This window comes from Phacochoerus africanus, chromosome 15, assembly GCF_016906955.1.
Source record: "Phacochoerus africanus isolate WHEZ1 chromosome 15, ROS_Pafr_v1, whole genome shotgun sequence".
Classification (NCBI taxonomy): domain Eukaryota; kingdom Metazoa; phylum Chordata; class Mammalia; order Artiodactyla; family Suidae; genus Phacochoerus; species Phacochoerus africanus.
In genome coordinates, this window is record NC_062558.1 from 50,762,108 (window position 1) to 50,787,499 (window position 25,392).

At 59.0% G+C, this 25,392-nt stretch overlaps 1 protein-coding gene across 3 annotated transcripts in view; it reads left to right on the plus strand.

The window, feature by feature from the left end:
* The window catches only part of LOC125115454 (leucine-zipper-like transcriptional regulator 1), a 28,786-nt gene that overhangs the window by 2,171 nt on the left and 1,223 nt on the right, over window positions 1-25,392 (plus strand). The window contains exons 2-37 of one of the 3 annotated variants that reach the window (XM_047759415.1): window positions 109-255; window positions 4,054-4,264; window positions 4,434-4,543; window positions 4,757-4,866; window positions 4,963-5,007; window positions 5,253-5,349; window positions 5,425-5,537; window positions 5,776-5,862; window positions 6,237-6,328; window positions 6,407-6,537; window positions 6,625-6,740; window positions 6,829-6,900; window positions 6,981-7,044; window positions 7,587-7,663; window positions 7,768-7,885; window positions 9,313-9,411; window positions 9,656-9,731; window positions 10,209-10,313; window positions 13,017-13,079; window positions 16,541-16,597; window positions 18,376-18,455; window positions 18,844-18,952; window positions 19,511-19,594; window positions 20,314-20,371; window positions 20,653-20,792; window positions 21,242-21,443; window positions 21,833-21,988; window positions 22,373-22,483; window positions 22,678-22,770; window positions 22,852-22,947; window positions 23,069-23,234; window positions 23,316-23,485; window positions 23,585-23,741; window positions 24,461-24,587; window positions 24,667-24,816; window positions 25,274-25,379. In XM_047759415.1, the coding sequence (XP_047615371.1) occupies window positions 225-255; window positions 4,054-4,264; window positions 4,434-4,543; window positions 4,757-4,866; window positions 4,963-5,007; window positions 5,253-5,349; window positions 5,425-5,537; window positions 5,776-5,862; window positions 6,237-6,328; window positions 6,407-6,537; window positions 6,625-6,740; window positions 6,829-6,900; window positions 6,981-7,044; window positions 7,587-7,663; window positions 7,768-7,885; window positions 9,313-9,411; window positions 9,656-9,731; window positions 10,209-10,313; window positions 13,017-13,079; window positions 16,541-16,597; window positions 18,376-18,455; window positions 18,844-18,952; window positions 19,511-19,594; window positions 20,314-20,371; window positions 20,653-20,792; window positions 21,242-21,443; window positions 21,833-21,988; window positions 22,373-22,483; window positions 22,678-22,770; window positions 22,852-22,947; window positions 23,069-23,234; window positions 23,316-23,485; window positions 23,585-23,741; window positions 24,461-24,587; window positions 24,667-24,816; window positions 25,274-25,379 (3,879 nt within the window). In that variant the 5' untranslated portion in view covers window positions 109-224. Of the gene's footprint in view, window positions 1-108; window positions 256-4,053; window positions 4,265-4,433; window positions 4,544-4,756; window positions 4,867-4,962; window positions 5,008-5,252; window positions 5,350-5,424; window positions 5,538-5,775; window positions 5,863-6,236; window positions 6,329-6,406; window positions 6,538-6,624; window positions 6,741-6,828; window positions 6,901-6,980; window positions 7,045-7,586; window positions 7,664-7,767; window positions 7,886-9,312; window positions 9,412-9,655; window positions 9,732-10,208; window positions 10,314-11,143; window positions 11,487-12,108; window positions 12,584-13,016; window positions 13,080-16,540; window positions 16,598-18,375; window positions 18,456-18,843; window positions 18,953-19,510; window positions 19,595-20,313; window positions 20,372-20,652; window positions 20,793-21,241; window positions 21,444-21,832; window positions 21,989-22,372; window positions 22,484-22,677; window positions 22,771-22,851; window positions 22,948-23,068; window positions 23,235-23,315; window positions 23,486-23,584; window positions 23,742-24,460; window positions 24,588-24,666; window positions 24,817-25,273; window positions 25,380-25,392 lie in introns of those variants that run through there. The other 2 variants (XM_047759414.1, XM_047759413.1) reach the window with 2 other exon arrangements.

Sequence of the window (25,392 nt, forward strand, 5' to 3'; positions counted from 1 at the left end):
TCCCAGCTCCTAGGCAGGCCTCTTTCAGAAGTCCCCCACTCTCTTTCTGTGCCTCTGCCTTCAGGCCTCATCAAAGCCCTCCTCCCCATAGATGCTGTCTCCCCGCAGGTCCTCGAAGCAGCTCCGACCTCTCTAAGGGCCTCAGAAGGTCCTGTCCCGAGGGCACCCTAGGCCTCCCACGGCCTACCACCTGTGCACCTGCCCCCACCCACAGGCCACTCGCCATGGGCGGCTGCTTCTCCAAGCCCAAGCCAGGTACCTCCTTTCTTCTTCCTCCTCCCCCTCCTGCCACCGTCCTCCTCCCCCTCCCCCTCTGCCTCCAAAGTAGGTCAGGCTGGGCAGGCAGCAGCTCCCTCCGAATGTTAACACTAAGGGCAGGCGTGTGGTGGGGCGGGGGGCAGTCATGTGGTGGGGCGGGGGGCAGTCACAGAAGCCCTCTTTCTCTGGGGCTTAGGGTGCTGGTGGTGGAAATAACAGCAAAATCTTTCTCAGAAAGGGGAAACGTGTTCCTCCTGCTGCTGAGTCGGGGCGGAAGATGCTGTCTCCCTCAGGGTGGGGGAGGGTGGCTCTGGGGACACTGTGAGCCCCTGTGTGACCAGAGCATGTATTACCCCTCTGAGCCTCCCTCCCCCTCAAAAGAAGCCTGAGTTCTCAAAATTGCCGTGAGGTGGAGCGGGGGATATGTCCTGGCCCTTTTCACCTCTCCTGCCCACCTGTGTGACCTTGGGCTGCCTCCTTAGCCTCTCTGGACACTCCCCCACCCAGAAAGGAACACCCCACACTGCCGGGCGCCAGGGTGCTGGGGAGGGGTAGGTCTGCTCTCCATGGAGACCCTTCTCTACCAGGTTCTCCCTCCAGCCCCCACTTTCCCTCTTCCCTCCTCACAACCCTGGAGGGCACAGGTGAGCGAGCGTGTCATGGGTGAAGAAACTGAGGCTGCAGGAGGCCTCCCTAGTGCCCGGTCAGTGCCCTGCCACCCACCCAGGCTCCATTACCTTGGAACCAATGAGCCTTTTCTCCTCTTCCTGGGTCTGAGGGAGAACTCTGGGGCAAGAGAAGCCCCTTGATGGCCTGCCAGGCGGGGAACCCACCTGCACCTGCACCTGCCCTCCCCTGACTCCTGTGCTGCGGACACGCAGCCCTTGGACAAAGATGTCCACTGGCTTGACCTCGACTCTCTCCTATCCGATATGGACAGGAGGATGCTGGCTGTCTCCACAGCAGGCTCCTGTAGGACCACTGAGCTGGCAGAAGGCCCTGGGCAGAAGACACCACCTACAGCTTCCTTTAAAAGACCCCATAGGGCTGGCCTGCCTCAGACCCCCAGCACCAGAACCCTGGTACAGGGGACAAGGCTAAGAACTTGGGCTCTTGAGCCCAAATCCAGCCTGACTGTTCCTGACACTGGTCTTGGGCAGGTGACATCACCTCTCTGAGCCTCTGTGTTCTCATGTGTGAAATGGGTCTAATAATTGTGCTCCTGTGCAGGCTGTACTGCTTACCGTGGAGCCTGGCACATGGGAGGCACCTGCAGCAGGTTATGATCCCCTAGGGGGTCAGGCTCCCTGTGGGCCGTAGCAGGAGGGTAGGTTTGGGGTGAGATGCGGGGAGTTAAGGCTGTGAGAGTTGAGTGGGGATCAGTAGGGGCCACAGGGACCCCGTGTTCCTCACAAGAAGTATCCCAGGCCCGTCCTTCCTGAGCTCAGAACTAGGAGGAAGTGCAGGTCTCTTGGCCACCTGTCACCTGCCCTTTATTAGGTTACAATAAGGGCCACCTAAAGGTTTTCCCTTTTTTTTTTGCTTTTTGGGGCCACACCCTTGGCATATGAAAGTTCCCAGGCTAGGGGTTGAATTGGAGTGACAGCTGCCGGCCTATGTCACAGCCACAGCAAGGCGGGATCTGAGCCGTGTCTGTGACCTACGCCACAGCTCATGGCAATGCCAGATCCCTAACCCACTGAGCGAAGGGAGGGATCAAACCCGCATCCTCATGGATACTAGTAAGATTTGTTCCCGCTGTGCCACAGCAGGAACTCCCCTAAAGGTTTTCCCTCTTTGCCATGGCTGCCAGGAGGCTCAGAGCTATTTATAATGAAGGCACCTATCAAAAAGGGCTACAGCATCTGCCTTTCCACCGGGGCTCCTGACTTTTTTTTTTTTTTTTTTTTTGTCTGTCTTTTTAGGGCCGCACCTGTGACATGTGGAGGTTGCCAGGCTAAAGGCCCAAATCAGAGTTGCAGCTTCTGGCCTACGCCAGAGCCACAGCAACATGGGATCCGAGCCTAGTCTGCAACCTACACCACAGCTCACGGCAACGCTGGATCCTCAACCCACTGAGTGGGGCCAGGAATCGAACCCATGTCCTCATGGATGCTAGTCAGGTTTATTAAGTGCTGAGCCACAATGGGAACTCCCTAGGACTCCTGACTTAATGTCTTCCCGTTAGACTACATCAGTGAGTGCCTTGGGGCCTTCTGGAAGGAGGTAGAGGATGAGAGCAGCCAGGCTTGGCTCTCATCTGGGCCCCTGCCAAGCTGTTCCTGTGAGTGCTCTCCCTACAGCTCACATAGCTGGTGTCAGCTGAGTCCAAAGTGTTTTTCTTTTCAATTCTTCTGAAAACATTCTAACACCGTTACATAAAGTATGGAAAATGAAGGAAAAAACCCATCCCACCCCTAACCTCCCCACCTGATACAACAGCTTCTATGTGCTATGCTCAGGGGCCTTCCTGCCCAGCTGGAATCACAGGGCCACCTTCACCCCTGCCCCCTGCCAGGTCTGAGCTTGGGGCAGGGGGGCTGGGACAGGAGGGTGAGGGGCCAGGCCAGGGTGGGAAATTAGCAAGTATGAGATGAGGACATGCCAGAGCTGGGCAGTCAGAGGAGGTGACTGTTTAGGTAGACAGTTGGGGAAGGGTGGGAGAGCAGCCCGGGCCAGGGATGGGCACAGGCTAAGGCCTGAGTTCTTTGTTTCTGGAGGGTCAGATCTGAGGGGGAGGAGCTTGGAGGCTCAGGGGCCTTGGGAGCTGGGAGGGCGCCCGCTGCCCAGGCACTGGCCCACGCTGTGCCAAGGGCCTCAGCTTCCACCCCTCAGCCCGGGAGGCCGGATTATCACTGCTCAAAATTCTGTTTATTGTTCCCTTCTAATTAGAAAAATACCCCAGGCACATTGTAGGGAATTTGGAAAATGCAGAGAAGTACAAAGAAGAAAATGACAATCTCGCTAACTCCCCCCGCCCCCACCCCCACCCCAGAGTAGGCCCCACTGGAGGGGGGAATGGGGCTCTGTGCCTTCTGTTTTCACCACCCTCGTGGGGATCACCCCTAAGGCCCCTGCCCATGTGCCCATGGACACACTGAGACCCAGCCTTGGCAGACAATGAAGAATTCCCAAACTGGTGAGAGCTGCTTTTTTTTTTCCCCGCACCCACAGCATATGGAATTCCCAGGCCTGGAATGGATCCGAGCTGAAATTGAGACTTATGCCACAACCGCAGCAACACCAGATTCTTAACCCACTGTACCACAGCAGGAACTCCTGAGAGCCCCTATTTTGAAAAGTGGAAATTATGTTGCATATGCTTTTTTTTTTAATTTTGAAAGAATTTCAAATCTATGGAACCCTTGGTTCCCCATTATCTGGATTCACAGGCTGTGAAACTGGCTACATCCAGTGCTGGATGCTCTGTCAGACCCTAAGCCTACCCCTGAGCCTTCAGGGACCAGGCAGTCCCCGATGGGGGCTGGCCCTTGGGGGTCAGTAAGGCTCGGGCATGTCCACGTAGGTGCACAGAGAAGGGGCAGTTTCAGGCTTGAATGAACTTCGTTCCTGCCCCCTCACTAATTTTTGTTAGTGGAAGAAACATGCATAAATAAATTCAAAATGACCCAGTGCCCCCACCCCCGCCACCCCTACCCTGCCTCTTGATGGTGGGGTTTCTGGGGGGCTCATGACCTGGAGAGGACCCAAACTCAGAGCCTGAGGGGTAGGTGGGGCTAGGAGCTCACTGCCACCACCATCACCACCCACCCCACCCTACCCCCATGCCCGCAGTGGAGCTCAAGATTGAGGTGGTGCTGCCTGAGAAGGACCGCAAAGAAGAGCTGTCTGCCAGTGGGAAAGGAAGCCCCCGGGCCTACCAGGGCAATGGCACAGCCCGCCACTTCCACGCCGAGGAGCGCCTGCCTGCCCCACATCCCTATCCTGGCACTCAGGACTTCATGGAGGCTGCCGTCTGCCACGTCAAGGACCTGGAGAATGGCCAGTGGGTGCTGGGTGGGCCTGGGAGAGGGTGGGAGGGCGGCAGGCAGGCCTGGGGGGCCTGGGCTACCACCTTTGTGGCCCCTGCTGGGCTGGGGAATGCGCCTCAGAAGGCTAGACCCAAGGAAGAGTTAGTGCCTGGAGCCCTGACCCTGAGGGTAGCCCCTCCTCAGGATGCGGGAAGTGGAGCTGGGATGGGGAAAAGTGCTGCTGGTGAAGGACAACGGGGAGTTCCATGCTCTGGGACATAAGTGTCCCCACTACGGTGCGCCCCTGGTGAAAGGTAAGCCATCAGGTGTACATGGAGCTGGCTGGGACCTCCTCCAATTGGGCTGCGCCATCACAAGGCATGCTTGGCCCCTGCTCCCTGGCATCTCAGGCCCTTGTCTATTAGTGGGGTCTCCTGAGCTGCAGGGAAGAGCCAGCAGTGCTAGGACACAGGGGTCCTTGGAGAGGGGCTACTGCTGGTGGCCCAGCCTAGCACTGCCCCTCCCAGGAGTGCTATCCCGTGGTCGAGTGCGCTGTCCCTGGCATGGCGCTTGCTTCAACATCAGCACCGGAGACCTAGAAGACTTCCCTGGCCTGGACAGTCTGCACAAGTTCCAGGTGCGGCCGGGTGTGCAGTGGGGTGGGAGTCTGTGGGTGTCGGGCCAGGGACCAGAGCACCCCAAAGCCTGGTCCTGAGCCATGCAGTCCTTGCAGGTGAAGATTGAGAAGGAGAAGGTGTACATCCGGGCCAGCAAGCAGGTAAGGGGCTAGCTTGGGACTCAGGTCAAAGGGGGTGACCAGGAAAGCCTCTGGGCCATGGAATAGCATGTGCACAGGCCCTGTGGTGGGAGGGAGCCTGGTGAGGGTGGCTGGGGAGCAGTGTGAGGACTCCTTGTGGGAGAGGAGGCAGCAATGGAGCAGCAGGACCTGGCCCCCTGGGATGGGCATGGGGGGATGGCAGTGACCACAGCTCCCAGCTGCCCCCACTTTCTGGCCACCCCCAGGCCTTGCAGCTACAGCGAAGGACCAAGGTGATGGCCACATGCATCTCTCCAAGCGCTGGCCATAGTGGCAGCACCAACGTGCTCATTGTGGGAGCAGGTTGGTTGTAGGGTTGGGAGGGGCAGGGTGGGCTGGGGAAAAGGCGGCTTCTGACCCAAAAATCCCTCCACGCAGGGGCCGCTGGCTTGGTATGTGCGGAGACACTGAGGCAGGAGGGCTTCTCGGACAGGATCGTCCTGTGCACGCTGGACCGGCACCTCCCCTACGACCGGCCCAAGCTCAGCAAGGTTGGGGGGCATGAATGGGGCTGGGCAGGCCCGGACCCATGTCCTTCTGGGCACAGTTAGGTCCACTGGGACCCTTGCTTGCCACCCCTTGGGTCTGGTCAGCTGCCCTCATTATTCTTGCCAGGTGCTCCTGTGGTGCCCCTGTGTGACCCTGGCTGCCCCACTCCCTCCAGTCCCTGGTCCTAGGTTGTAAAATGGGATAATGCCCACTTAGTCCCAACTCAGGCGTCTTTTGCAGTCACTGGACACACAGCCTGAGCAGCTGGCCTTGAGGCCCAAGGAGTTCTTCCGAGTGCATGGCATTGAGGTGCTCACAGAGGCCCAGGTGCGGACAAGGCAAGGGAATGGGGCTGGGCCAGGCTTCAGGAACCGGGCAGGGTATGAGGCCCCTGGACGTGCGGGTGTGTTTGCCCTCCTGGCCCTGCCACTCAGGCCCCAGGATGCTCCAGGCCTGGAAGGGTCCTGGGCACACACAGAGCCCCAGTGTGCAGGGATGGGGACTTCTGTCCAGGGTTGGTCCTTGGGAGCTTGACGAGGGGAAAGTGGAGCTTAACGGTGGAGGAGCTGCCAGGTGAAGAAGGTTCAGGCATGTGGCGGAGCTGCTCAGATGCCTGGCCGGCTCTGGGCCTGGTGCAGGGCCTGGAGGAGGGGCTGGGCACAGGTCTAGGCCCCGGCCGCACTCTGTCCGGCGGGTCACAGGTGGTCACCGTGGACGTGAGGAACAAGAAGGCTGTGTTCAAGGACGGCTTCAAGCTGGAGTATAGCAAACTGCTGCTGGCGCCCGGGAGCAGGTGGGAGGGTCCCCCCAGGGGCTGGGAGTTGGGGGCTCAGGGTGCCAGGAGACCCTTACCTACTCCTGCCCTTCTCAGCCCAAAGACCCTGAGCTGCAAAGGCAAAGAGGTGGAGAACGTGTTCACCATCAGGACGCCCGAGGACGCCAACCGCGTGGTGAGGCTGGCCCGGGGCCGCAACGCTGTGGTCGTGGGAGCCGGCTTCCTGGGTGAGCAGCTGGGGATGGTGGGGCCTGGGCAGGGGTGGCACTGGCCCAGGGAGGTGCAGGGTGCCAGCCCACCTCCACCCCCCCTAGGGATGGAGGTGGCCGCCTACCTGACAGAGAAGGCGCACTCGGTGTCTGTGGTGGAGCTGGAAGAGACGCCCTTCCGGAGGCTCCTGGGGGAGCGTGTGGGCCGCGCCCTAATGAAAGTGAGCCTGCCCTGGGAAACCACCACTTGGTGCCCAGCCCTGCCCCCTGCCAGGCTCTCACCTGCCCACCCGTCCACTGGCCCCACAGATGTTTGAGAACAACCGGGTCAAGTTCTACATGCAGACAGAGGTGTTGGAACTGCGGGCCCAGGAGGGAAAGGTGGGTCCTGCTCCCCACCCTGCCACCTTGTGTCCCCCTCTCTTGTGCCCGGGAGCCACTCAGCCACCCATTCTCTGCAGCTTAAGGAGGTCGTGCTGAAGAGCAGCAAGGTTGTACGGGCTGATGTCTGCGTGGTGGGCATTGGTGAGTGAGGGCAGGTGGGCCACATCCCTCACACACTCAGGAGTGACCTTGGACCAGTCCTTTCCTCTCCCCAGGCTGCTTTCACTTCTGTAAATTGGGGACCCAAACTGTACCCGCTTCGCAGGGTTGCAGGGGATGATGGTATGAGCCGTTCCTGGGCCTGGCATGGAGGACACTCCTGGTGACTACTTCTTGGCCTGCCCTGTGTGGGCTGTGGGACAGACAAATCCCCAGCTGGTCCCCGCTCCACTTGAAATGCCATCTGGGGAGAGACTAAGCTGGGAGGTGGCAGTGGGGCTGGGGAGGCGTGGCATGCTGATCCCCACCAGGGGCTTCATGGAGCGCTTCTCAGAGGAGGCGAAGCACGAGGCCTGATGGGAGGCTCTGAGGTCCAAGGGGCAGGGGGAAGGGGACCTGAAGGTACAGGGTGGGCAGTCACTGGGTGGTCAGCGATTGTGGGAGTGAAGAGTGTGGGTGATGGAGAGTAATGAGGCAGGAGGGGGAAGGGAAGGGGGTGGAAACCGTGGCCCCTGTCCTGCCAGGAGCTGTGCCTGCCACGGGCTTCCTGAGGCAGAGTGGCATCGGTCTGGATTCCCGAGGCTTCATCCCTGTCAACAAGGTGGGGCTGGGGGTGGGCAGGCGGGTAAGGTGTTGGTGGCGGGTATCAGGAGGTCCAAGTCTGGGTGCCCTACCCCCCACCAGCCTCAGGCCCTCTCCCCACAGATGATGCAGACCAACGTCCCGGGCGTGTTTGCAGCTGGTGATGCTGTCACCTTCCCCCTGGCCTGGAGGAACAATCGGAAAGTGAACATACCACACTGGCAGATGGCTCATGCCCAGGGTACGGCCAGCCCCAAGGCCAGGTCAGAGTCAGGGGGCTGTCCCAGATGGCCTCCCCCGGCCACCCCTCAGTTGCTGGTCTTGGGTCCTGGTCACTGGGTCGGCCATTCAAGGCTCTGTGGTGACCTGACTGGCCAGACTCATCCAGGTGATCAAGGTGGTTCACAGAGTCAGCCCACTGGACACCCTGCTCTGCCAGCCTCTCCTTTCCATCTGTCCTCAGAGAAACAATTTTGCACAATCCCTGACAACCTGTGTAACCCCCAGAGAGAGAGAAAAGACCTTAGTAGGCCAGGGCCAGCTCCCCACTCTGCCTCCAATGGGCCACTTGACTGGCTCTGTGGACCTGGCTGCCCTGTGCAGGCCTTGGGAGGTGGTCATCTGGGCCTGGAGACCTGGGCTCAGGGTACCTATTGTGCTCACTGAGGAACACCTTTCCCCCTCACCTTGGGCAGTCACTGTGCACACCTGGTCTGGGCCCTTCAGTTGCCGGTGCAGCCAGCTAGGTGCATCAGAGGGAGGGCCACCACTCCTGTATCCACTTTTCTCTGCCTTTACATCATCCCAGCATCTGTGCCCAAACCCACTCCTGGTATCAATTTTCATTCAGGTCCAAGGCAAGGTCTAAAGTTGGTGCTAGGTTTTAAGGAACCCAAAGCCACTCATTAGCTGAGTATAATTAAGATTTATCTGGGAAGGGAGTTCCTGTTGTGGCTCAGCGGTAATGACTAGTATCTATGAGGATGCAGTTTTGATCCCTGGCCTTGTTCAGTGGATTAAGGATCCGGTGTTGCTGTGAGCTTTAGGTCACAGAAGGGGCTTGTATCCCACGTTGCTGTGGCTGTGGTGTAGGCTGGCAGCTGCAGCTCTGATTTGACCCCTAGCCTGGGAACTTCTGTATGCTGCAGGTGTGGCCCTAAAAAATAAAATAAAATAAAATAAAATAAGACAAGGTTTAACTGGGTGGGTCCAGAGGATCAGAACAGACATCCAATTACAGGGGCCCAGCAGGGCATCATCCCAACTGGGATGCTGTTCTGTTCTGGGCCCTGAGGGAGGCAGTCATCTCTGCTTCCCTGAACCCTTGTGCTTTATTCTTCTGCCTCTCTCCTCAACCTGACCTGTTAGTTGTCTGTCACAGGGGACATGGCCCCAGGAAGCCCCCACCTTCTATTCCCAGCGCAGGCACATCATTCCAGTTCTTCTTCAGAGCAGCAATCTCAGTGGCCACCTTGGGCGGGGGTCCCCTCCTGCGCCCATCATCTGCAACCGGGGGTGGGCAGTGGTTTGAGTAGTGATGTGTCTTTATCTCTTGGGAGGTGAGGAGTATTCTCACCTGTCAGCCCCCACCCCCACCCCCGCGAGAGCGGGGACAGGCAGTGGAGGGGTAAGGGCTGGGGTCGGGGCTCTCACCACTGGGACCCACAGGGCGCGTGGCAGCCCAGAACATGCTGGCACAGGAGGCGGAGATCAGCACGGTGCCCTACCTGTGGACCGCTATGTTCGGCAAGAGCCTGCGTTATGCAGGTAACAAGGGGCCTCCGACACTGGCGGGAGACCCAGGTGTGGTGGAGTGCGGAGGCGGGGCTTGGATGTTAGGGCGGGGCGAGGAACACCCCAGGGGCGGGGCCGTGACTGTCGCAGGTAGATGCGGTCATGGCCAAGACCCTCTAAAAAGACCAAGAGGGCGGAGCCTGAGGGGCCAGGGCTGAGTTAGAAGGGCACTGGGCGAGGACTCCGTGAAGACCTGTTCCCTCCGCCCGGCTCGCAGGGTATGGAGAAGGCTTCGACGACGTCGTCATCCAGGGGGACCTGCATGAGCTGAAGTTCGTGGCTTTTTACACCAAGTGAGAGCAATGGGGTAGAGCAGGGGCAGGAAGCATCAGGTATTCAGTCAGGAAGAAGGTTCAGTCCTAGAGAAGCTGTGCTCTAGAGGACAGGGCTTCCCTGCACGGTGGGCCAAGTGGCAAAGGGTGGCAGCCAGGCAGGAGATGGCCAGGAAAGGGGAGGTCGTGGGGCCACAGAAAGTCCAGCTGCCCGGCACTGAGGTGGACACTTCACACTCTTTGATATGAGTGTGACACCCCCATTTTACACCAAGGAAAGTGACACTGGTCCCAGTCCTGAGCCCCACTGGGCAGGAAGGCTGGAGCTTCTGCAGGGTCCTGTGGAGCAGAAGCTGTGCTAGGCCAAGGGGGTGCTGGGTGCCCAGGACATTCCTGCAGCCCTGAGTGAGAGCCTCGCTGGGCCTCAGGTGGACTCAGGTCTCCAAGGACAGGGGCTGCCACTGGGCTGTCCTCAGGCTTGGCTACCTCTCCCTGCAGAGGCGACGAAGTGATCTCCGTGGCCAGCATGAACTACGATCCCATCGTGTCTAAGGTGGCTGAGGTGCTGGCCTCTGGCCGCAGCATCCGGAAACGGGAGGTGGAGTGAGTGTGGGCTCTGGGGATCTTGGGGAAAGGGGGAAAAGTACCCTGAGGTGCTGGCTCAAGCTGCCTCCACAGCCCTCGAGGTTCCTCCCCCTCTCCACTTGGCCACCTCAGTCTCAATCAGTCACAGGCTCCCAGAGCGATGGCCTGGTGTGGGGCAAGGCTTATGGTTTGGGAGTGGGCTGGTTATTTGTGCTCTTGGGGGATAGAAGGGAAAGAGGCCATGTCCAAGGGCAAAGCCAGTGCTGTGTGGATGGGTCAAGACTCACTGCTTGGGCAGTCACTGGGGCCGGGACACCCCATTGAACATGGCTGAACTCAATTACAGGGCAACAAGATGTGGCTTGTGTTGCTTCTGGGGCACCCTGCACAGAGGTGGGGGATGGTTGTTCAGGGTCTGTCCAGTGAGCCACTGGACACCAGTCATTACTCTCATCTGGGCATGGTGCCAATGGGAGTCACCCTGTGGACTCCACCTGCCTATAGAGAATCCCCAGGACTGAGGAAGCCCTGGAGGCCATGGGATGGGGTCAGGGGAGGAGGCTCAGGCTGGAAACATGGAGAACCAAGTGGGGACATGGTGAGTGACATGATGTCTCCCCAGCCTTCTCTGTCTTTCCCTCTTGCCTTCGCAAAGACTGTTTCTGCTGCACAGCAAGTACGTACATTCCCTCTTTCCTCTGAGCCTTCCCCACCTGCCCAAGTACACACCCCTGCTGGGTGCCAGGGCCTTGCACAGCCCTCTTCTGTCTTCAAGGGCCAGCTGCTCACGGTGCCCCGTGGGGAGCCTGCTCCCTCCTGCTCTCACTCCTCCTCCCTCATTCCTGCAGGACCGGCGACATGTCCTGGCTCACAGGGAAAGGATCCTGAACTGCATGCAGCGGACTCGGGCAGGCATGCTGGGGTCCCAGGGACAGAGGCCAAGCCAGGGGGGCAAGTGCCAACCTCCAGTTCCCCAGGATCCTCCAGGGCAGAACCTGAGCCCTCCCAGTGTTTGGCTTCAGCTGCTTGGTTCCCCTCCAGAGAGGCCCCAGTGGCCTCCAGGAGCTCACCATCCAAGGCATCCAGTGGCATTGATAGGCCTGCCCTCCTATCCCTCTACTGGGACTGGTCCCCTGTAGGACCCTGTGACATGTTAGACAGTATCTTAACATTAAAACACACACATTTGCAGATCTGTGTGACTTCCACTGTAATTGGGCAAACTCCCCCAAGGGAGAAAGCAGATGATGGGAAGACAGGCATGACCAGAGACCACAGAACACCCAGTGTTTCACCAAGGAATTTTGGCCCAGAGGAGATAGCAACTGATTCTGCCCCAGATGTTAGGGAAGCCTCCTCAGACCAATGTCTTGGATCTGGATTTTGAAGAAACGGCACTCCAAGCAGAGGGAGAGCACATGCATAAAGCCCGAGACAGGGAATGCTTCTTCAGAGGACAGTGGGAACTCGCGCTTGGCAGTTTGGGGGTGTTTGCCCATTAAGGTTCGAGCAATGAGTCCGGAGACGGACCCAGCCTGAGCTTCCTGAATGCCCATTTCCTAGGTGAAGCAGCTGAAGCTCTGGCAGAGTAGGACCGAGAATCCAGAGCCTCTGTGCACGCTGTCTCCCAGCCAAAAAGAAAGCCGTGGGGAGATGCGGGGGCCAGGCCAGGGACAGAGCAAGAAGGGGATGGTGGGGCGGCCCGCGGAGGCCACTGCGAGCCCGGAACCCTCCGTCCGGGATCCCGGGCGCGGCGGACGATCGAAACCGAGCCATGGGCACAGGGCATGCTGGGAGCCGCGCCGGGGAAGTGCGGGCCGGGAGGGGTTGTGGCCACGGCGCCGCGCTCGCTGGGGGGGGAACCGCACGCCCGACCTTCGCGGGAAACTCTTCCCGGAAGTGTATGCGCTCGCCGCACAATCCGGCCTGCCAAGTCACTGGGGCGGTGAGGCTTTCCTGGAAAAGCGGGCGGCCGGCAGTGCGGCGACGTCGGCCCAAGGCTCGCCGGGAAATGTAGTCTCTCGAGGCAGCCCGGGGCGGTGGCCTCACGTCCCGCGGACTCGGTGGCCCATCGGGCGTGGACCGGGCATGGCTGGGCCCGGTGGCTCGGGGGCCCCGATCGGGGCCGGGGCCCTGGCCGGTGGAGCTCGGTCCAAAGTGGCCCCGAGTGTGGACTTTGACCACAGCTGCTCGGACAGTGTCGAGTACCTGACGCTCAACTTCGGGCCCTTTGAGACAGTGCATCGTTGGCGGCGCCTCCCGCCCTGCGACGAGTTCGTGGGGGCCCGGTAGGCGGGGCGCGGGGGTCCTGGGGGGTGTCTGAGGAGGTCCCAGGCAGGCCCCTGGGCCAGGCTGGGCTGTGGTTTCCTGGGGCGGGACCTGGTGTGTGTTGGGTGAGGTGGGTCCAGGTCCGTGTCCAGGGCAAGGGAGGGGCTCCCGAGGGAGTCTCGGAGTGGGGTGGCCCAGGGCAGAGTGTTAGAGTTACATTGTGTCTGTGGGTCTCCAGATGGGGTTCCAGGTGCTCTGCAGTGGGGTGGGAGTGTCAGGAGTCCCCACATGCAAAGTCCTTTAGGATACTGCTGGAATATTGGGGTCTCCATCGATCTTGGCAGTTGAGAGGTGTCATCTGAATTCTTTGGCAGCCCCAGTGCCGAGTCTCATTCTTTGGGTGACCCCTCAGGAGGGTCCTGGCCTCACCACCACCTCCCTCTCTCTTTCCAGGCGCAGCAAACACACAGTGGTGGCCTATAAAGATGCCATCTATGTATTTGGTGGAGACAACGGGTGAGTGAATCTGGACTGGGGAGAGAGAAGCAGGGTAGCTCGCACTGGGCCTCTGCAGCTTCACTGCTGTCTTTCCAGATGTTAGCTAAGCCCTTAGCATCCCAATCCATGCGGTTCCTCAGCACAGCCTCAGTGTGGTAGCACACACCCAGTACACAGATATGTCCCTCTCGCTCTCAGTGAGTGGACATCAGCTTGAAAGAAACATCTTACCTGTACTTCTCTCTGGGCCACGAGCTCACATGGCAGTTGAGGTTTGCAGGATACAGATTTGTTTATTCCTGTCATTTTCACTTTTGTAAGGGCTTCTCCATGTTGCTGTAAATTCTGGAAATAACTTTCCTGGAAGTATATCTCAGCCCATGAACAGTTCCCAGCAGTAACAAACCCAATTAGTATCCATGAGGTTGCGGGTTCGATCCCTGGCCTTGTGCAGTGGGTTAAGGATCCAGCATTGCTGGAGTTCCCGTCATGGCTCAGTGGTTAACAAATCTGACTAAGAACCATGAAGTTGTGGGTTCAATCCCTGGCCTACTCAGTGGGTTAAGGATCCGGCGTTGCCATGAGCTGTGGTGTAGGTCGCAGATGCGGCTCAGATCCCGCATTGCTGTGGCTGTGGCTGGCGGTTGCAGCTCTGATTAAACTCCCTAGCCTGGGAACCTCTATATGCCAGGGGAGTGGCCCTAGAAAAGGCAAAAAGCCAAAAAAAAAAAGGATCCGGCATTGTTGTGAGCTGTGGTGTAGGTCACAGATGGTGCTCGGATCCCACATTGGTGTGGCTGTGGTGTAGGCCGGCGGCTGCAGCTCCAATTCAACCCCTAGCCTGGGAACTTCCATATGCCTCAGATGTGACCCTGAAAAAAAAAAGATAATGGCCCAGGAGTTCCCATTGTGGCTCAGCAGGAACGAATCTGACTAGTATCCAAGAGGACGAAGATATGACCCCTGGCCTTGCTCAGTGGGTTAAGGACCTGGTGTTGCCATGAGCTGTGGTATAGGACACAGATGTGGCTCGGATCTGGCCTTGCTGTGGTTGTGGTGTACATTGGCGGCTACAGCTCCCATTGGACCCCTAGCCTGGGAACCTCCATATGCTTTGGTTGCAACCCTAAATATCTATATCTATATAGATAGGTAGATATAGATATAGATATATATGAAACAGCCCAGATGAACCCTTGCTTTGGGCAGCTGCTTCTTTCTCCTGGCATGTTTTTCTGCCACTCATTCCCAGGAGCTGGACTGCTCCAGAGGGAAAGAGCCGTCTCTGTGGGCTGGGCCATGGCAAGTGCAGGGGGTGGGCACAACAGAGAAGGGGGTCCTGTTGGGTCAGGGAGGCCTTCCTGGAGGCGCTCATGATCCAAAGGTTGTGTAGGCATGAGCCAGGCAAAAGAGGATGAGTGTACCAAGCAGAGGGCTCAGCATGGCAACCACCAGAGGTAGGAGAGTGCAGACCTGCACAGCCTGAAGTCCACAGGCTTCCCTCCCTCTGTGTGTGGATGTGCTCAGGAGAGGCTGGGGATGCCCACCAGGGCCCTGGAGGGCTGGGAACCTGGTGGATGTGGGGCAGAAGCTTTGTCTCCTGGACAGACAGGGCTCAGTTCAGGTTACAGTTTTGTGGCTTGGGGCAGGTGGCTTAAAGGTGCCAGCTGCACTGTGGTCTCCTCTGCAGAAGAGGGTGAGCCTTTTGCAGGGTGCTCCTGAGGGTCAGTGAGCATGGGCTGTGAGGGGGTTAGGTTGGAGGTGTCCCTGTGCTGAGGGTGTGATGTTTGCACATGACCGTCCTGCCCCTGAGTCCTGTCCGCACCTTTCAAGCACAGGAGAAGAGCTGGCCTCTGATTGGTGCTGCAGCCTTGATCCTGCAGGATCCCCAGGGAGCTGATCTGGGGCTGATGTGGTCAGCAGGACCCCTCACAGACCCACAGCCTGGGGAGAAGGGTCTCTTGGGCGTGGCCGCTGGCTTCCAGCTTGTCTGTCCCAAATTCCCTTTCTCCACGAGCAGTCAGTTGGAGTGGGTGGGATGTGTCCCTCTCTGTGAGTAAAAGCATAAGCGCTCCTGGCAGCTTGTGCCCACACTGCCCCTCTGCCCTTGTCCGAGTGGTGCTGGGTGACATCTCTGCCTTGCTGGGTTCTGATTGCATCCTCCTGCTCAGCTCCTTGCTGGCTGCTCCCTGCTTCCTGCTGTCCTGCCTGTCCTCTAAATCTACCCCCTCCCCTTGGACCAACCAGACCAGCTGGCGGCCCCGCCCTCCCCTCCCCTCCTGCACCTCTTATTGGCTGCAGCAGTCCCCAGAGCACACGGGTGTTTGTTATCTGTCTTCTGGGCCAGGGCTAGATCTGAATCCCAGTACCCAGACAATTCCCGAACCAGAAAAGGCCTGATATCCTGTATAGTGTGTTCTGCAGCTGGTAGAGTTTGCCTGACAGCTGTGTAACAAGGAGCAGAAATATTTTTTCTACAAAGTGACACTAAGAAACAGGATACAAATTTGTCTCATTCTAATGCAACTTTGTAAAGACTGACTAGGTACAAAGAAAGATGACCTGATACAGCTGGAGGGGGTGCAGATCAGAAAGGGAAGGGGGGCTAAATCACAGCCCCACTGCCTGGCTCTGGCCTCACACAGGCTCTTTGACCTCCCAGGCCATTTCTCGGAGGTGAGGTGGCCTGGTGGGTAGGTGTGCTGGGCTCTTCTTGGGTCCACGCCCTGCTTCCTTCTTACTGATAAGGGCTCGGTCTAACAGGTGGGTCTTGTTAAGAGTAATGCTGGCTTGTGGATTGCTCTCTGCTTTATTGTATCTTTAACACAGCTATTCCCTTAGCCTTGCAATAAAGAGGAGGCAGGGAGCTAGAGAGAAGGGAAGGAGCTCCCTGACATGTGAGCAAGCCTTTGCATTGTGTGGCACTGTTGGCACAGCCTTGGAGAAGGGGCTCTGAGGCATAAGAGTGGGAGTATGGGGGGATTCTGGAGCTGGGGAGAGGCATATGGTACCAGGGATCGTGCGTGGTCCTGATCCTAGGGCAGCTGGTCCCGCCCACATGGCAGTCCAGGGTGCCACACCAGCTGGGGAGCTTCCCCTGGGGTCACCTCTTTGGGCATCAGCATTGCTTGGCCTTGGCTGAGTCCCTCAAAGAGCTGCCTCCTCTGGAGTTCCCGTTGTGGCACAGTGGTTAACGAATTCAACTAGGAACCATGAGGTTGTGGGTTCGATCCCTGGCCTTGCTCAGTGGGTTAAGGATCTGGCGTTGCCGTGAGCTGTGGTGTAGGTCGCAGACGCGGCTCGGATCCTGCGTTGCTGTGGCTCTGGCATAGGCCGGGGGCTACAGCTCCGATTAGACCCCTAGCCTGGGACCCTCCATATGCCACGGGAGCAGCCCTAGAAAAGGCAAAAAAAAAAAAAAAGTTGCCTTCTCCTGCGGGCTGCTGAGTCCATGTCCTGGGTCCCTTGCTGTCTTGTAGGAAGACAATGCTCAACGACCTTCTTCGCTTCGACGTGAAGGACTGCTCCTGGTGCAGGTGGGTACCCCGGCACCCAGCCCTGCTTTTCTCCAGACTTCAGAGCACCGTGCGGGGGTCTGGCTGCCAGCCAAGTCCCCTTGGTGGAAAACAAGAGGAACTTCAAGGAGATGACCGAGGCCCAGCCCATGCATGGGACACCCTGCCCGGAACGCCTGAGTGATTCCTCATCGCTTGGCTCTCTTTTCCAGTCCCCAGCTGAGACTGGTTGTTCTGAATCCTGATACCTAAAGGGATCTATCTGACCCAGGAGATTCTGCCTCAGGAGAGCCTTCAGTCACCAGCCCCATCTCCCAGGGGCCATGGGTTGGCAGGTCCTTCCAGGGTGGAGTCTGCAGCTGCAGGGTGCATGCTGCCCAGGGGCTGGCAGTGGCAGCTCCCAGCCTGGTGGGGCCCATCCTCTGCTAGGAGAGCTCGCTTCCCTCCCCAGCTGTGTAGCCTTGGGCAAGATACCTCCCCTCTCTGAACACCACACATTAGTGCCCGTCTGCTCCAGTCCAGCCCCCTCCTGACAGAGGAGGATCCCAGGATTAGGAGATGCCAGGCTTCCTCCTGAGCTGTGCCTTCTACTTATGCAGGAGCCCCTTGGCCCCAGGTGCTACAGCAGCTCTGGGACAGCCCTCTGGGGTGGTGTCTCACTGTCCCCCATTGTCAGAGGAGGATGTCTGGGTCCAAGACCCACAGCTGCCGAACCTGGAGGTGGCATGACCACCCCTCTCCCCACCTAACACCCATCTTCTGCCCAGACACCCAGGTGGCCCTGGGATTGCCGTGGAAGATGATGTGTTGTTTCTCTCATGCTTAATTTTAAAATATGGCCAAGAGTTACAGATTAACTTAAAGACTCTCAAGACTTTATAAATCTTTGTTGAAAATTGGTTAACTAGGAGTTCCCATTGTGGTACAGCAGAAATGAATCTGACTAGCATCCATGAGGATATGGGTTCAATCCCTGGCCTCGTTCAGTGGGTTGGGGATCCAGTGTTGTCATGAGCTGTGGTATAGGTTGCAGACGTGGCTTGGATCCAGCGTAGCTGTGGCTGTGGTGTAGGCTGGCAGCTGCAGCTCCAATTGGACCCCTAGCCTGGGAACTTCCCTAAAATACATTTTTTAAAAAATTGCCTAACTATAAAACTGAAAAAGAGCAGGCCTGGGAAAGCAGTAATAAATGGGTGTTTAAATTGATCGATAAAACCTGTGGGTCACCCGTGCTGCAGAATACAGTGCAGCTGTGGGAATTTGGGTGTTGATGATCCCAGAGTAGCAAGGAGACCTAGTTGCATTCTACTGTTAGGTTGACAAAGCAGATTCCAAAATATCTATCACATGATTCCATTAAAATTACTGTGATGCATAAAAATGTGTGGGAAAAGTGTGGGCCAGAGCCTTCAAGATGTGGATGGTGGTTTCTGGCAAAGGGCTTATATGTAAATTTTAGTGCTATTTTTTTTTTTCTTATTAGCAATGTTTTAAGTTTCTATAATGAGATAGACATTACCTTCGAAGTACAAAAGAAGGACTTCCAGCTATGGTTCAGTGGGTTAAGAACCTGACTACAGTGGCTCAGGTCAGGTAGCTGCTGCGGAGGCATGGGTGTGACCTAGCCCGGTGCAGTGGGTTAAAGAATTTTGTGTTTCTGCAGCTGCAGCTCAGATTCGAACCTTGGCTCAGGAACTTCCATATGCCATGGGTGCTGCTATTAAAAAGAAAAGGAAAAAGAAGTTTAGGGGTGATGGAGCCTGTCCCGTACTGACACCCACTGCCCCTTGTCCCCCCAGGGCCTTCACCACCGGGACACCCCCTGCCCCCCGCTACCACCACTCGGCCGTGGTCTACGGCAGCAGCATGTTCGTCTTTGGTGAGTGGCCCCCCTCCTGGCCCACACTGCCTTCCCATCAAGACTTGGTCATGTGCTGGTCTTGGCCAGCCTCTTCTCACCCCAGCATTTCCCTCGTCCTCTGAGCTCCTGTGCTGCATCAGGGCCTTTCCCTAACCATCCTGATCTCCTGAGGGTGGAACTGTCTGCTTCTGTGGCCTGGCTGGTGGCTGCCCCCAGAACACACACCAGGGGCAAGGCTCCAGGGGTTCTGGTCATCTCTCTCCAGAGTCTGAGCAGGGGTGGGCTTCTCAGGGTTGGAGGGGTTCCCAGGGTACATTTTAACTGAGGCCAGATCCTGCCACCATCTCCTGGGTTTTAAGATGAAATTGCTGCCTTTGGGTGTGACAGCCTGTCACTGTCTTTACAGGGGGCTACACTGGGGACATTTATTCCAATTCTAACCTGAAGAATAAAAATGACCTCTTTGAATACAAGTTTGCAACAGGCCAGTGGACAGAGTGGAAGATTGAAGGACGGTGAGAGATTTTGCTGAGACCTTTGGGGCTATGCAGGTGGGCGCTGGGTCCTGGGGCTGAGGGCTTGGATTGGCCTCTGCAGATGGGGACCTGAGGCCTGGGGCACATAGCGACCAAAGCTGGTAGTTGGTGTGGACTCCCAACCCCTCCTGTCTTCACCTCCCCAGCTCTTAGATTCCCTCCTCCCAGAGTACAGGGACCCGACCTACCGCTGTTGGGCGCTTCTCTGGCCCTATTTTCCCTGTGCACCCTTGATACTGCCTGGGAGCTGGGAGGGGCTCTGTGCCCTTGGGTGTATGACTCCTCTCCCAGCTGCCCTGGCCTCAAGAGCACAGCCTTTGCTGCTGTACTTTATTACCAGTAGTCCAGCCAGAGTCCCCTCTCTTATCCCCAGGGGCCCATCTGGTGTCCCCAGAGCCCATGTTAGCAGATGTGGACATGGCAGCCCTGGGGCCTGGTGGGACTCGTGGGGCTCTGGCCCCAGCCCTGTCCTTATGGGGCCATAAAGCTCTGGTCTACACGGGATGTCCTCACTGCTCACTCCCTTCTCATACCCAGGCTGCCAGTTGCTAGGTCTGCCCATGGTGCCACAGTGTACAGTGACAAGCTGTGGATCTTTGCCGGCTATGACGGCAACGCCAGGTAGGTGGCAGTCCGGAAGTGCACTGAGGCGCAGAGTGGAGGGGGCACTTGAGCTGGGGGTTTCTCAGAAGTGTGGATGTGCAGACAAGTTGTGGTGGGGGGGACAGGAAGTTAGGCAGGATGAAGGCCATGGGGTAGGGCTCCCACCGGACCCTCACAGAGGCCAGAAGTTCTGGCACTGGAGGTCCCTGGGTGACTTAGGGGGTGGTGCCTCCTCTCCCCATCTGTAGTTGGCAGAGGATGGGCCACCTCCAAAGCCCTAGGTGCCTTCAGAGCCAGGGGTCTGGGTGGTGGCCCCTTGAATGTCTGGGGAGAGAAGACTTCAGCCTGCAGTAAGCAGTGACCCTGAGGGCCCAGGCCCATCCCCATGGAGGCAACAGAGGGCTCCTGCCTGTGTCATAGGCCTTTTCCTCGTTGGAGAAAAATTGGCTTTGCTGCATTTTTCTGATTACAAAAATAGCACAAGCTTGCTCCCCAGAGCTTCAGCAGCCACCCTGCCACCCTCCACGTTGTAAATGAAGCCACTTATTCCATATGTGCTACCCAGGGGCCTGGGCTGCGGGGATTTGGTACAGCCCCCAGCCCGTGGCTTCTCCATGGCCCCCTGGTCAGCATCCCCAGTGGTGCTTTCTCCTCTTGGCGCCATCCTCCTGGCTGGGCCCAGGCCCACCCTGCCTTCCAGCCCAGCTGTGGGGTCCTGACCCTCTGTCCTAATGCAGGTTGAATGATATGTGGACCATCGGCCTCCAAGACCGGGAGCTCACGTGCTGGGAGGAGGTGAGGGTGAGGGGCGGGGCTGCTTTGTTCCCACAGTGACTACAGACTCATGCTAATGTACTTTGGGGATGAGCCGCCCTTCCTTGAACACAGGTGGGTGTGGGGGTGGGGGGTGGCACATGCCATCAGTGTCCTACCAGGTGGTCTCTCCAAGCGCCCCGGCCTCTCTGCTATTCGAAGCTGGGCCATTTCAGGCAGGGCTGAGTTGATCGGCCCATGAAGCCTCATTCACAGACATTTATGGAATAAAAGTAGCAGTTGCTGAGCGGCCTCCCCCACAGGTGGCCCAGAGCGGCGAGATCCCACCCTCCTGCTGCAACTTCCCTGCAGCCGTGTGCCGCGACAGGATGTTTGTCTTCTCGGGGCAGAGTGGGGCCAAGATAACCAACAACCTCTTCCAGTTTGAGTTCAAGGACAAGACGTGAGTGCCTTGGTGGCAGCCCTGGCCAGTATCCCACACCAGTGCCTGGAGCTGCCCCCTCTAGCAGGGCTGTCACAGGCCCTTGTGCAGCCTGGGCTGCAGGCCCCCTGGGCCCCTCAGGGGCAGTAGAGCCAGGCATCCAGGGGCCTGGGCAGCCTTGCCTTTGTCCCACTGTGAGGACAGATAGGCCCTGCTTCCAGCATTTGTGTCTCTGGTCAGATGCCAGCCCCTGGCCCTGCTACTGCTGCCTGCCCTGGCTGGGGGGTGAGGACAGGACCCACAGTGGGCTGCATGGAGCCAGGCAGAACTGGTGCCAGAGTGAAATGGGGTGAGGGTCACAGGGTAGTTGCGCACAGGCCCACAGTGGGGTCAGACCTGGGTGGAGGCTGTGGGGAGCAGGAGCCCTCACCCCATCCATGGTTCATGTGTGGTGTGGACACCCATGACAGGTGGACCCGCATCCCCACTGAGCACCTGCTCCGGGGCTCCCCGCCACCGCCGCAGCGGCGCTATGGGCACACCATGGTGGCCTTTGATCGCCACCTCTACGTGTTTGGGGGCGCAGCTGACAACACACTCCCCAATGAGCTGCACTGCTATGACGTGGATTTCCAGACCTGGGAGGTCATCCAGCCCAGCTCAGACAGTGAGGTGGGTGCTGCCAGTCTACAGGTGGGTAGGGCCAGTGTCTAAGCCAGCAGAAGTCAGGCTGGGACTCCCGCCCTGGCCCGACCCCACCTGCATCCTCCTGGCACATGTCCTTCTGGCCCACTCTCCATCTTGCTGCCCACAGCTAACACGCCACTGCCTGGTGTGTGTGTGCCATGCTTGGGAGGTCCTCCTGGGATGCACACCTGGACCACAGCCAGCTCCCATCCCAGCTGTGCTGGGAGTGCCCTCATCCCGTGGCTCCTCCCCCACCCTGTCCACACAGCACGTGTCCCTACCTTGGGCATGTACAGCACAGGGGACAGCAGTGGTCTTTGGCCACCTGCCTGGCCCTGGTTCAGTGGCCATGCGCCCACGTGCCTCCCCACCAGGTCGGTGGGGCTGAGACGCCAGAGCGAGCATCTGCATCTGAGGAGGCACCTGCCTTGGGCTCTGAGGAGCGGGGTGCCTGCAAGAAGTCCCGGGATGTGTTTGGCCTGGACTTTGGCAGCACCAACGCCAGGCAGCCCACCCTGCCAGCCTCAGAGGTGAGAACCAGCGCTCCTGTCACTACTCCTCACTCCCTGAAGCTGGTCCTGTGATGTGGAGGGCAAGGCTTAGGGGTCACACAGAATGTTGAGGTGAGGCCAGGAGCCCACACCTCACTGGCTGGGTGACATGGGGGCAGCACATGACATCCAGCACCTGCTGTCCACCCTGGGAGTCCACAGAACCTGTCCTGCCTGCAGGCCCACATAGGCCCTACTTCTCCCACTGTGGCTGTCCCTGGGGTCCGGACCTCTGGCCCCTTCTTCCAGGCCACTGGTACTGACCTTGCTCTCAGCCCGGCCAATGCTAGGCCTCAGATAGCACCCCTGTTGGAGACACCACCCTGCCCTGTCCCCTCCTGCCTACCTGTCCTATTCCCCCAGCTGCCCAGCGGAAGGCTCTTCCATGCAGCTGCTGTGATCTCGGACGCCATGTACATCTTTGGGGGCACCGTGGACAACAACATCCGCAGTGGGGAGATGTACCGGTTCCAGGTGGGGCCCGACCGGGTGGGGCTTTTCTGGTGGGACTGCAGCCTCTCAGGAGTCTGGCTACCTGGCTGGAGGGCTTGGGGCAGAAGGCAGTTTGAGGAACCTGAGTGCAGGGTGGGGCTCCCGGGAGCCAGTGGGGGGCTGAGCTGAGCTGGGGGGAGGGCAGAGCTGGCCAGCAGCGGGGTCTCTGCCTGCAGTTCTCCTGTTACCCCAAGTGCACGCTGCACGAGGACTACGGACGGCTGTGGGAGAGCCGCCAGTTCTGCGACGTGGAGTTTGTGCTGGGCGAGGTGGGTGCCATTCTGTGCCTGCTGACAGCCCTGCCCCCAGGGTGAGGGTCCCTCGCCCTTCACCAGGGTATCTTTCTGCAGAAGGAAGAATGCGTGCAGGGCCACGTGGCCATTGTCACAGCGCGTAGCCGCTGGCTCCGCAGGAAAATTGTGCAGGCACGGGAATGGCTGACCCAGGTAAGGGCTACTGACTCCGCCCTGCCCACCCTTACTCCCTTCCCTGCCCCCTCCCTGTCCCCTTCCTGCCTGGGCAGCGGCTCCCAGGGGTATCTCTGAGCACCCCTTCCTCTCCCTGTAGAAGCTGGAGGAGGAGGCGGCACTGGTGCCCAGGGAGAGCCCTGCTGGGGCTGTTGGTGGGGCCCGGCCACCGCTGCTGCGCGTGGCCATCCGTGAGGCCGAGGCCCAGCCTTTTGAGGTGCTCATGCAGTTTCTCTACACCGACAAGATCAAGTACCCGCGGAAAGGTTGGCTGCGCTGGGGGTGGTGCAGGAACAGGACTGGGGTGGCCTGGGTATCACTGAGGCTCAGGGGGCTCTTGGGCGCAGGCCATGTGGAGGATGTGCTGCTCATCATGGACGTGTACAAGCTGGCGCTGAGTTTCCAGCTGCGCCGCCTGGAGCAGCTGTGCCGCCAGTACATCGAGGCCTCCGTGGACCTGCAGAACGTGCTTGTTGTGTGTGAGAGCGCCGCCCGGCTACAGCTGGGCCAGCTCAAGGTGCGGGGTTGCGGGGAGCCCACCCTGCCCTGCCCCACCCCACGCAACCATGCTGCCCTGTGCAAGGCCTGACCCCAAACCCGGTGCCTGTCTGTCCAGGAGCACTGCCTGAACTTCGTGGTGAAGGAGTCCCACTTCAACCAGGTGATCATGATGAAGGAGTTTGAGCACCTCTCGTCCCCTCTGATCGTGGAGATCGTGCGGCGGAAACAGCAGCCGCCTACCCGTGCCCCCTCAGACCAGCCTGTGGACATTGGTAGGAAACTCACCCTGTCCCTGTCCCTGTCCCTGGGGCCTGGGGCCCGACCACAGGCAGCCCAGGTTCAGGCATGGTGGTGGGCTGAATGCTGAGGTGGCAACCCCTGGGCCCACTTGGGAGAGTGGGTGGGTGGGGGGAACATGGGCCCTCTCCAGCGAGTGCTGCCCTGAACACAATGCCAGGTCCAAGAGTCTGCAGTGAGCGACAAGCTGAGGGTCCCATGATTAGTCGCTCAGCTTCTCTTCTAGGTGTGCCCACATCTGGGGCGGCCTGGTGAGGGGTGAGCGCAGCCTCAGATGCTCGGCACCTCCCTGTCCTGTCCCACCCAGCCCGGGAAGGGGCCTCAGAGACTCTTTCAACCCCTGGCCTGGGCCTGTGCTGCCCCTGGCCACTGGCTCCAGGTGACACAGGGCGAGTGCCTGGGGCGTGCCAAGCTAAGGGCTCCAGTGCAGGGTGAGGGGAGGGCCCCGTGAGCTGAGTCTGGAAGAAGGTTGGACTCTGGGGCGGGGGGTGGCCAGGCCTAGGAGTGTGTTTGGGGCTGAGGAGAATAGGGCCTGGTGCAGCCCCTGCCTGGGGGAGGTTGTTTGGAGGGTCATCATGGGCAGATGTGCAGGAGGAGGTGCCCTGGGGTCCCCAGCCCTGAATCAGGCCACTCTCTGGCTCAGGGATGGCTGGGGGTTGGGGGGCGCCTGCTCAGGGTCCCTCCACACCCCCAGGCACATCTCTGATCCAGGACATGAAAGCATACCTGGAGGGTGCAGGCGCAGAGTTCTGTGACATCACACTCCTGCTGGACGGGCACCCACGGCCAGCCCACAAGGCCATCCTGGCTGCCCGTTCCAGGTGGGTAGGGTGTGGTGGGCAGGTGGGTGGGCTGGCAAGGTGCCAGTGCCTTGCTGAGGGCAGGGCCCATTATCTGCAGCTACTTTGAGGCCATGTTCCGGTCCTTCATGCCTGAGGACGGCCAGGTGAACATCTCCATCGGGGAGATGGTACCCAGCAGGCAGGCCTTCGAGTCTATGCTGCGCTACATCTACTATGGCGAAGTCAACATGCCGCCTGAGGACTCGCTGCATCCTTGCCTTGGAGCTCCCAGGCATTCCTGGCACGGCTCCGTGTCCTGGGTTCTCTGGAACAATCCTCCATGGGCACAGGGGGGTGTGCACCCGGGAGGGCCAGGTGGGCTCGGAGGAGGAGTCAGTCACGGCTCTGTGTGGAGTGACTCCTGGCCATGTCACTTCTGTGGGGGTCTGAATGTGGGGGTGAAGGTGCCCTTTAGGGTTCTGTGAGGCATGCACATGGGTCCTTTCCTCAGAGAGGAACCTCAGTTTTCTCTGGATCTTGATCAGGGCCTTGGAATTGGAGTGTTTCAGAGGCTATGGAGAGAGCAGGGCAGTGTCCCTGCAGGATGGAGCCCTGGATGTGTGCCCCTGACCCCGTCTGAGCAGGCAGGAGTTGGCGGCTGTGGCGCAGGGAGTCTGTCCTGGGGGAGGGCACCCTTGGCTGGCAGCTCCTTAACCAGCCCCCAGCTACCTGTTTGCGGCACCCTACTACTACGGCTTCTACAACAACCGGCTGCAGGCGTACTGCAAGCAGAACCTGGAAATGAATGTAACGGTGCAGAACGTGCTACAGGTAGACCATCTGG